At 37.9% G+C, this 12,067-nt stretch overlaps 1 protein-coding gene across 1 annotated transcript; it reads left to right on the top strand.

Annotated features, from left to right (window-relative positions):
• Nucleotides 1-7,302: 7,302 nt before the first annotated feature.
• Nucleotides 7,303-8,263, top strand: LOC129669130 (probable G-protein coupled receptor 141). The gene has a single exon (XM_055597226.1). It carries the CDS (start codon nt 7,303-7,305, stop codon nt 8,218-8,220), a length of 918 nt encoding a protein of 305 aa, XP_055453201.1. The 3' UTR covers nt 8,221-8,263.
• The last annotated feature ends 3,804 nt before the right edge of the window (nt 8,264-12,067 follow it).

Below are 12,067 nucleotides of genomic sequence, written 5' to 3'. Positions count from 1 at the left end.
GAACAAAACAGTGTCTCTAGTGTCAGTGGTAAGACTTTCCCTAAGATAACCAAGGGTATAAATCAGTTCACTTAAAAAACAAAGAGGAATCTCAGGCAGCATAATCAGAAAAAAAAAAACCAGTCACAAGACTATGCCTAGCCTAAAGAAAAGCATCTACTTGACATAAAGCTTAAGAAAAAAAGATGTACAACATTAGCAGATTCAGGAGCTGCATCAATGGCAAAAGTACCAATGATGAAAGCCAGAATGAGATGGCACAGTATCTTTACAGAGATGGAAGAAAGCATTACCCTATGCTGCTACACCATGAAAATGTATCTTGAAATGAAGATGAAATGAAGACATTTTCAGATACACTCACACGAAAACTAAGAATTCATGGTATTTCACTAGAGGAAATACTAAATGGAGTTTTCCAGCAGAAGAAAAATTACCTTAGATGGAAACTAGGAGAGCATGAGGATATAACAAGCAATGCATAAAGAAACTGAGTAGATAAATATAAAGTTATGGATGAAACATTTACAGTAAGGCATAACACATGTGTAGAATTTGATTCTCTTACATATGAGGTGATTGCAGCCAGAGCCAGTGCTAAGGCCAAACTGACACCAGAGCAGCTCTGCCCAGAGAAGGAAATCCAGTTCCTAGCATTAGAGTGAAACAGTTTTTGAGAAGAACAGATAATTCTCACCCAAGGTTTTCATGACCCAGGCACTTATGATTCCAGAAACAGTCACCCATTTTCAACCTGAAGCAGTGACTTCTTGTTTCTTACCAACAAAGATAAAGATGCAGATAGCCATGGAGTAAGCAAAGTGGAAGTGAGCTCTATTAAGGGAAGCTAAGGAAAAGTTGAGAAAATAAGAAAAATGGAGAGATGCTTTTGAGAGTAGGAGGGGTTCCCAAGAGAGGTAAAGTTGTTGAGCTGATTTGTCTCAGGGTCTCTAGAGACTTTCTACCAGACAAATGTACTTTCTTTTGAGATTGGCTGGTATTCTGGGCTATTGTAGACTGAGCCAGGGAAGAGTACTTATGCACTATGTATACAGCCTTCGCATGTGCGGCAGGTGAGCACGCTCCATTCATGTCCTTCACCCAGTTAGGGGTGGGTGAAGCCTCCCATTTCATCAATCCCTGAGCCTCTATTTGTTAACTGGTGACCTTGACTGTCTATGACTATCTTGTTTTACATTAGTCATTAATCATACAGGTGTTTTGTTGGCTGTAAACTCTCCTATGCTGTTTCTTCTCACATTTCTGTGTTCAGCCTGTAGCTTCATCAGGGGAGTGACTCCTATCAGAGCTACCATCATGGAGCTGGAATTGTACTTGGTTACCTAATACTATTAACTCCTTGTTTGTGGAACAGTTTGGCAATCTCTTTTTCTAAAATATGAAGGCTTGTTAGAATCTATCCTTATACTGAGTCTATTCCACTTAGCTGCAGCAGAAGCAAAGGCCTATAGAAGGGCAAGGGAGAATTACATGTGATCTGTAATTACATGGCTCCTCTCTGGGGAGCCAGCCGGAAGACTGACATAGGTACAGTGCCCCATCCCTCCTCTTATCTGCTCCTTGTGGTTGTTTCTCACCCAGCTTCAAACTCTTCTGTCTCTCATTACCAATGTTCTTGACTTTACCATTTTAACTGCGACCTTCCTTTTGAGCTCCAGATGTATCTTTGTGTAACATTTGTCATTGATAAACAATTTTGACTGTGGGTGTTTTTCCCTTTACTGCTTTTGGTGAGCTAGCTCCTAATACAACAAATCAGAGGAGAGTGGGGCTTGTTATTTTCCTGTGGTTATGGGTAGCCGCAAGAATGCTCCCTTTTAAGGAAGAACTTTTAACCTTGAGTTATTTCTTCCAGAATGCCTCATCATAGAACCTGAAGTGTATTTTATGAGCAAACTATATCATTTTATTACATACACGTTAGGAAGAATATGTGTAGATACTTGAAACCTAAAGTCCTCCACCATGGCAGATCTTCAGGCTGTGCTATCCATAAAGACTGTTCCAATTGCTTTTAACTGTATGATTCATTAGCAGACAGCATACTAGAGCAGTGAAAGACCAAGATCCTCCAAATCACAGAATTCCATGGACCAGACTCTATCCAGGAGTGAAGAGTAAGCTGATCACATCATCAAACATACACCACTGCTGGTCTGTCTGTTATGCCCAATTCGTGAGAACCCCCCCAAGACCATCAGAGGGTCGATTTCATTGCAAAACACATGAGGATCTTTATTTGCAGCTAGAGCTGGACTCTCACAGACACCAAGGCATTGGTATCCAGCAAAGAGCCTGAGCTCCTGATCGTGGGTGGCTCTCCCAGCATGCCTAAAGTAGGGGATTCTAGCCTAGAAAGATTCTATTGGTTAATACAGAAAAAGGGGATGCTACATTTCAAAACTATTTGCAGTGGGAAGTGCCAGAATCATGACCAGTTCCGGTTTTCTTTGTTTTCTCTCTCTCTTGTGCATGTGTGGGGGGTGGGGGCAGAGGAAGGGTTGGGAGAAAATGCTGACCTTGGGCTTCAGTCCTGTCCTTTGCTCTTCTTAGGCAAAAAGGTATGGGTTGGAACGAATTGGGGGCCAGGCTAGTTTCCTGGCAACAATATCTCTAATGAACAGCAAGGTCAGCTCTTCCTTGCAGTTGGCTGAATCTACTTAAAAGCAGCAGGGTCAACTGGCCTTGATATGTTTTAAACTTTTTAGCTCAGTATGTACTTTTTAATCCTTTGGTCTCTCATGTCAATATTTCTTCCTTTTATTGTATTCATTTAATGGACACAATCTTAAGAAACACTACAGAAAAAAAAATCATTCCTATCACTGGAGGTTTTACTTGGGGATATAAGATGTCCAACTGAGTATTGTCTCCCTCATTATTTGGTGACTCCTTTTAAATGTTTTTTTTATATGTATATATATTGGAAAGCTTCTACAGAGGTAGGTTTTTATATACCCCTTCCAAAGATCTTTAGGGATAGTTACCTGTCCCAATTTATGCATTTCTTTTAAGAAGGATGGCAGTTTATCTTAATCTTATCAGTGATTTCCCACATTTATTATCTAGTTTTGATGGCTAAAATCTGCTGACCACTCCATTAGAATACATTGTCCAGCTAATCTAACTTTGTTTAGTTGTAGTAGACAGACAAGTTTGATTATTTTAACTCAAATGGGGAACATTAAACCATTGGTATTTTAAACATTAAAAACACCAATTTGACTTTGCTGACAGAGGCCATTTTGTATGGTTTGTCTAAAAATTTCCAAAAACTATATGTTCATTTATTCTAGGACAATAAAGCATACATAGACTTAAAATCCATAAAAAAAAAAAACAAAAATAAGATGGAAGGAAGGGGTAAATAGAGCCAAAGTACTCTGAATTTGTAGAACTGTAACAGAGAAGGCAAACACATTTTTTTTTGTTTAAAAAGAAATATTTTAAATCTATGAATTCTTAAACCTATAAGCAAAGATAATGAAAACAGGTACAAAGTATAAACGTTTAGCCAATGATTGTCAACCATCCTAATGCTGCAACCCTTTAGCACAGTTCTTCGTGTTATCATGACCCCAACCGTAAAATTATTTTGTTGCTAATTTATAATTGTAATTTTACTACTGTTAAGAATCATAATATAAATATCTAATATACAGGAAATCTGATATGAGACCCCCTCAAAGGGGTTGCAACCAAGAGGTTGAGCTGTAAACAAAATAGGCTCAAGAACACCAGAAAAGGTAGATTTTAAAAGAAAAGTATTATCACAAACACTGAAGTCAGATCTAGGTATGTTGGTGTATACTCATAATCTCAGTATTTGGCCAGTGAGCCAGCTCAGGCTAAGAATTAGGAGTCTGAGGCTCATACAGACTCTGTCCTGGTTTGGCTTTCTGTGGCTATGATAAAACACAAATCAAAAGCAACTTGGGGGAGGAGGGAACTTACTTAATTTTACAAGTTACAGTCTATCACTAAGGGATGTAAGGGCAGTGACTGAAGCAGAGCAGGAACTTGAAGCAGATACCACTGGATAATTCTGCTTGCTGGCTCATGCCCAGCTAGGTTTTGTATTCAGCCCAGAACACCTGTATAGGGATGGTGCTGTCAACAGTAGCTTGGGCCACATCAATCAAGATAGTCTCACTCTCATGGCCGCAGGACAATCTGATGTCAGCAACTCCTCAACTGATCTCCTCTCATCCCAGGTGACTCTAATTGAGTCATGTCGACAATAAATCCTAACTACACGGGCCTGACAGTCAGACTCTGTTTCCAAAACTAAAAGAAATGGAGAGAGCATTTCACAGCGATCAGCACTTCGCCTGATGAGCACACCACACTGTTTGTATTGACTCTTACGTTTAAAGACTGACATTTGTAAATAGAGTGAAGCGGAACCCCTTCCTTAACTCAGCCTAAAAACCTCTATCTCTTAATTTGACTTTGAATTGCTTTACTCCATATTCATTCAATAAAATGTATGATGGATGTTTAACATATCATGCTGGAACGTACAGTGTTGAATAGCGGAATTCTGCCACAGCCGCCCCAGAGCAAACGGATCATCTCACTAATGTGCTACCAAATGAGCTAATGCTTTTTCATGGCCGGTCACCCATCACCAGCCAATTCTTGGCTCCAACAGCAACTCACATTCAGGAACTATAGCTTCAGGAAGTCTGTAACAGTGAAGGAAGCAAGAAAGAGGTAACCACTCTACATGCTTTTGGTTCATGATCTCCCCTCTTTCTTACGGGGAGACAGGCAGGAAGGCCGTCAGGCTGTTTCATCACCTAAAGTTCCATGTAATAACATGTTATGCAGCTGAGAGCTTACTGTGAGAATAAATAATGTAGTTCTGGCACATAGAAATCATTTAATACATGCTTCCAATACTTGAAAGGCAGTGCTCATGGAAGTTTATGAAGAGATTGATTCAAATGACAGATAACAGACTTTCCTCTTTTCTTTCAGGAACCAGTCTTACCATGCTAACGGCTGAAGGAAATGGTGAACAGATGTTTTGGTGGCACATCGATGCTTGACTCTGATGAAAACAAGACAATGTCCACTCGACAGAACTGCTCTTTCACAGAGAAAAAGTAAAAGCAATTAATGATATTACACAATATAACAGCAAACTTGTCAGAGCATCTAAGGAGATACAGTTAAGCAGGCAACAGCTTTCTGGAATTTTCTGTGCCCACAAAGGCAAAGGGTTTCTCAGGTTAGGATACCATTATGTTTTAATGGAGGTAAAGAAAATATATGAGCATTCATCATTTTAAGTGTATAGTTCAATGATGACATCAGACATCTATTCTCCTCAATGTTCTATATGCCACTTTAAAGCCCACCTCTCCCCTTACAACTTGGGCTACATTTATCTGTTTTATCTCTAACATTACTTTTGAATTTCCTAGAAAAAAATTATATAACACACATACTTTGTAGCATTTTGTATTACTATAGAATTTCTCAACTTTTTAGAAATTATTATTTTCCTAGAAAACATTTAACAGATTTTTTCTAATTGTCTTCTCTGTCTCTCTGTGTCTGGTTAGTTACTAGACACACATTTCTACTTGATAGATGTTTTTCTTATACTTCATTAACCTTTTTTTGTACCTTTAGAAGCACTGTTACCTCACTGAAAATTTATGATTTATACAAAGTTCCTGAGATTCATCAACACTGTGTATACCATTTGGTTTATAATTTTGATAAGAATACATTGCTTGAAAAAGTGTTCAGAAAAGCATTAAGAATAGTTGCAAAGCCAGGCACGGTGGTGCATGCCTTTAATTTCAGTACTTAGGAAGGTAGAGGTAGGTGGATTGTTTTGAATTTGAGTCCAGCCTGGTCCACAAAGTGAGCCCAGGACAGCCAAGGCTACACAGAAAAACCCTGTCTCAAAAAACTGAGAGAGAGAGAGAGAGAGAGAGAGAGAGAAAGAGAGAGAGAGAGAATAATTGCAAATGTGTTGCAAATATTAGGTACCCAGCACATAGTTCAATTACTGTTCTTGCTCAGTCCCAGTTTTCCTTATGTCAGTAAACAAATATCTTAGATGTTTTCATTATTATGCAACTGTTCAAATCAGAGCACTGGGCAAGACCAAGCTTCTTTCCCTCCCAAGAAGGCTGGGCACTGTAATCCAGCACATTCTGGACTTAAAAAAATATATATATATATGTTTTAATTAATTTCTTGAGAATTTCATACTAGAATTAAGGATATTATTGATCTTTTGGGATGAGAAACCACTGAAAGATTTAAATAGGAAATTAGATGTGACTTCCAGTATACACTTCGTGGTTTATAACCATCTGTGACCCCATCTCCAGAGTTATCTGACATCCTCTTCTGGCTTCTTTGAACACCAAGCACTCCTGTGTTGAACAATTATGGATGCAGGCAAAATGCCCATACACATAAAATAAAATAAATAATAAAAATAAGAATTTGGAGAATGGATTGGAGAGGACTGAGTATTCATAAAGAGGGTTTTACAGGAGCCCCAAGAAGTGAGAGTGTGTCTTCTTAAATTTGCAAGCATTTGGAGCCACACAAGGAGAGATTGGCAGCCATGTCACATTTCAGGGGAAGAACTTATCCAAGGCTTTATGTAGGATGATGTTAAAACTATCATGAGGAAAGCAGTTTTGTAAAGCGTTCTATTGCCTTGACTTCTCTGAGCTTTGATCAAATTAGTCAGCATTCATAAGGAGTTAAGTATGAATATATTTGAGTCATTTGCTAAATTACTTAGAAGGACTTAGAGAAACAGAACAATGTTAAGAATATTCTGTATCACTTCATCAGCCACTCAGCATGTCTGTTGGGGTAGAATCCTCATGACTAAATCCTGATGCCTCTGTGGAAAGTGACAGAGATATTAGAAGAGATGCATTCAAATTCATAGTCCCTATGTTCTATTACCTCCCCTCACCTCTGTCAGAAAAGACATCATCAAGCTTGGACCCTTGACCTTGACCTTTCAGAACTGTGATCCTCTTTTTAAACTCTGTTTGCAGTACTGTGTTATTATCAATGTCAAACATACTAATGAAATGGCTTGCTGTTTTAGGTGTAGAGATTGCAAATAAGCAGAGAGTGCTATCTTCATTTCAAAAGCATATAAAGCATATGCTGTGAAGACAGATAAACTACAGAGTCAGCTTGTCAGTGCCTTGGAGGAGTTGTGAACAAACATCTGGAAGCTTGTCCAGGTGTGCTGGTGTTTTTGTTTCTGCGGGCAATGTTTGAAGAATGGATGGATACAATACCTCCAGGAATTCCTCTTGTGATCCTATACTGGCGTACCATTTAACCCCGCTTTACGTCATAGTGCTCATTGGAGGACTGGCAGGTGTCATCTCCATCCTGTTCTTACTGGTAAAAATGAACTCGCGTTCAGTGACCACCATGGCAGTCATTAACCTGGTGGTGGTTCATGGGGTGTTCCTGCTGACTGTGCCTTTCCGTTTGGTGTACCTCATCAAGGGGACTTGGACGTTCGGACTACCCTTCTGCAAATTTGTGAGCGCCATGTTACATATACACATGTACCTCACCTTCCTCTTCTATGTGGTGATCCTGGTCATCAGGTACCTCATCTTCTTTAAGCGTAAAGACAAAGTAGAATTCTACAGAAAATTGCATGCAGTTGCTGCTAGTACTGCCTTGTGGCTTTTGGTGATCATCATTGTGGTGCCCCTGGTGGTTTCTCAGTATGGCAATCATGAAGAATACAACGAACAGCAGTGCTTTAGGTTCCATAAAGAACTTGCCCGCGATTATGTACAAGTTGTCAACTATATGATAGTCATCATTGTCATAACCATTGCGATGATTCTCTTGGGTTTCCAGGTCTTCATCACATTGTCCATGGTGCGAAAGTTTCGCCATTCCTTACTGTCTCACCAGGAATTCTGGGCTCAACTGAAAAATCTCTTCTTTATAGGCATAATCCTTATTTGTTTTATTCCCTACCAGTTCTTCAGGATGTATTACTTGTATGTAGTGGCGCATTCCAAGAACTGTAAAAACAAAGTAGCATTTTACAATGAAATCTTCTTGAGCACAACAGCAATCAGCTGCTATGATTTGCTGCTCTTTGTCTTTGGAGGAAGCCATTGGGTTAAGCAAAAGATTACCGACCTATGGAATTGTCTTTTATGTCATTAGCAAAGATAACAGTATTTTTCTCATCCTGTTGGGAATGACAATAAGCAACATGCATGATCAAAATCTTGCCTTGGCCCAGCCAAAGAAAATGAATCAAAGTGTCCAAGGGTTCACCCACTTCTCATTTTATCCACGTTGCTAGTGAAGAATATGCAAAGATGAGTTGTGGTGAACCTCCACGGAATTGCATCATCGCATGATTTCCCACCATACAGTGTCTGCTTGGCCCATCCAGAAAACATGTCTACTGGGTGCTGAGGTTTTGTTAGGGCCTGGGGACTTCCTGGGTTTGAAATATGGTTTCCCATAGGCTTTGAACTACAGTTAGCTACAGTTAGTTACTTGCCTAAGGCTAATCCTGGTTATCAAACATCTCCAAAGAGGCAAACTCTCTTTGGTTTACCTGACTAGTTGGCAAAGGTAAACACGCACACACACCCTGAGAAGAAACCAGGAAAGCAGAGGAGCAAGAGACTTTTCTGTATCAGAAACAGGAAGAAAAGGAAGAAACAGCATGACTTCTGCTCTAACAAGCTTTTCTGGCCTTGTTCTTTTAAAGGTTGTGTTTAAGGACATGGGGATTTGACAGCACACTATCATCAATCACATGCTTTCCTCTGAAAATTCTTTGCAACCTTCCTTAGGTGCAGAATTAATGGTTAAAGTCTAACTTAGAGAATGTTTCTGGCACATGTTCTGCAATACAGGACAATTACATTTTTTTCTCTTCTTTTTTTTTTTTTTTTTTTTGAAAGGATTTTTACATGTCTTGGGTTGGGCCACAGTTAATGGATGTTTCTGCATTTGAAGATAAGAAGTTGTATTGAAGTCTTTAAGTTGTACACCACTCTTAAAGTCATATGTTTTTAAGTAATCAAAAAACAATACTTTTGGCAGAAAGAAATTTGGAGAAGTTATGGAATAATCCTTAACTTAGAATATGTGAGATTGTGTTGTATTAAGAGAGTTTTAGAGAACATTTGAAAATAAATGAATAAACATGCTGAGAAGTAATACAACTCCATTCTTTAAAATATTAAACTACATGGATCTCTTTTGCCAAATTCTTAGTAATATTTTGCAATTTGGTTCATAACCTGTGGCATATGGCATATTAAACTGCATTAAACTTTTATTTCAAAAATGATTCATAATTAGGTTCACGTACAGGCTTATGATTTGTACTTAACTGGGGTTTTTTTGTTTTGTTTTGTTTTGTTTTTTGCCTATTCCTCTTATTTGTGCTTCTGTATCCCTCAGTTTCATGATATTTTTTCATGATAAAACTTTGCAGGAAACTGAGCCAGGTCCAAATTTGAGGCTTCATATAAACTGAGGTCATTAGTAGTTGAGTAAAACAGGTGGTGAAGAGAGTTCTTCCTGGGACATCCTTACATCTTAAAGGCTCTTCATTAGTCGATGCTCTTTCATGGATCCCATCTCCATATGAGGGATAAGAAGTGCCCTTTGAGCCCCTGGTTTCAGAGAAATGACTAAGGCGTAGCAACTAATCCCAAGAGAAAAAAATGTAGCACATACTGTGCAAACATGACTGTTTCCAACTTTTTCTCTTTAAAATTTCCTATCTCTCCTTTCCAATCTGTTTTTTAAAAGACATTTCTTTCACTTATTACTAATTTTCTGTTTTTATTTATTTTCTAAGTTTTTTCCTCATTTTAATTCATAAGGTTTGCAAGAATATTACTAAGACCTATAAACATTTAAATGTTTAATTCCTACAAAATGTGTAAGTAAAGACAAAATGAAATGTTTAAAATAAACTTTTACCTGAAGGTTTCCTTGAAGGCTTTTTTTTTTTCCTTATGGTGACTGTAATTGTAGACTGTGCATCCTACTTTTATAGACTGGATTATATTTTCCAGATTTCAGATATGCTGATGCATTTTTCAATATTATGATAAGAGGTCTATCCCTTTCTATGTGTGTTATCTAGAATATAGATATGCAACATTCTGTACTTTATAATACTGTATTGATGAGGTTTCACAGAATAAATGAAAAGTTTGTAAGCTGTCTGGTATTTTGATTTAATTGATACACAAATGGGTGCTATATGGGAATGGGAAGTAACATTAGTCCCAAAGGCCACTTTAGATGTCACCATTATAAGGACTAGGATCTAGTGGTGAGATTGGGAATTAGACATTTGGCCTTGAATTAAAAAGGGTCATTTCATCTTGCTGTGTATTTTAATAATCTTCCAGACATGTAGGAAGTAGAATACATGTGAATAATTATTGGAACCAATGGATTTTACTCAGCACTTGTAAGCATATAATGTTTTTGACATGAATGTTTTGAAACTACAGTTACCACGGATATCAAGGAAAAATATTATTCTAGTTTCCTCAGAACTTTACTAAAAGTAGTTTATCATTTTAAAATAAAAATCACACGATTAATAAGCAAAATTATTTAAGATATTAAAGTACAACACATTACCATAAATGATAATTTTAGCTCTTATATCCAGGTAGGAATTATATAGTGATGCCAATATCAGATTGCCTCATTTTGTCTCTCATTAGAATACACTAAAATATGTATTTTCTTATATTGATATGTGTTATCACAGGAAAGTTATCAAATTCATTATTCTCAAACTACATCTTACAATAGAGAACTGTTATTTAATATTGTGATACAAAGCTAGGCTTCTTTGGTCTAGAAGTTGAGAAGTACTGATCTATCATGAACAGGATCCATTGTAGAGTGAGGTCTGTCTGTGTAAATGTTAGAGCCATGAAAACATATCTTAATGTCTTAGGAATACTCCCATCAAGTTGATAAAAATCCTCCTCAACTCTTTCTTTTGTTTGTTAAGTGTGATTTTTAGAAAGATGACAAGGACATCTTTGTCTCTGCTTTCTTTTTTGACAAGTAATAGGCATTTCTCTGAGCATCAGCACTGTCAGATTGGCTTACAGTCAATGTCCAATATATTCTAGACTCAAAGACAAGAAGACAGTGGTTGAGGTGTAGGTAGCAGTAGAAAAATTACTTCTGGGAGCTATTAGACGTTTCTCTAGTTAACAGGTGTTCTTTACTTAATTCTCTTGTGAAAGGGCCATTGAAAGAGAGAGAAAGCCACTGTTTACTTATAATGGGATATGTTTTGTATGGAGTTAATCAAGCAGTCTAGAAAATACATATGCCCTCCAAGATTCTCCTCCAAGAAACTGCCATTTAATATGTATTTCTGCCATGATGTCCACTTTTCTGAAGGTGAGTGTCTGTCATCCGCTTTAGGATCTAACTCAGCGAGAGAAACATTTATCATCTTACAATGGATAATTTTTGCTTACTTATAATAAAATGAGAAACAAGGCCTAGAACAAGATTGTCCCACTCATTGAACTGTTGAACAAAGAACATCTCCTTGTAATAGAGGCTCACTGAACATTCTGAAAACAGCTGGTGAAGTGAGTTCCATAATGAAAGTTCACTGTGATGCTGCACTGTTTTGATAATACCAAGAAAGTTCACCCTGCACTTGCAGGGTGTCAGAACGGAGGGGAATCTGAAAAGTAGAGGCAGCTGTTTGGGAAAACAAGATCCATTTTGGAGAACTGCAAGCGGAAGGAATCAGGGCTTGGGGGGGGACTTAGTCAGTAGTTCTGAGCAAACATGAAGGTGCATGTGAAAGGCGGATGGGGAGGACAGCAAGAAGAACATACAAGGAAAAGGCTTGGGATAAAGGTAAAATGATATTGAGGAATATTGTTTCTTTTAGGTATACCTTAATATTTCATGCTATTAACAATGAATGATTTCCCTTCCTTCCTTCCTTCCTTCCTTCCTTCCTTCCTTCCTTCCTTCCTTCCTT

This window comes from Psammomys obesus, unplaced genomic scaffold (assembly GCF_907164565.1).
Source record: "Psammomys obesus unplaced genomic scaffold, mPsaObe1.curated_primary_1811, whole genome shotgun sequence".
NCBI lineage: Eukaryota > Metazoa > Chordata > Mammalia > Rodentia > Muridae > Psammomys > Psammomys obesus.
This window is presented reverse-complemented; position numbering and strand designations above follow the sequence as displayed.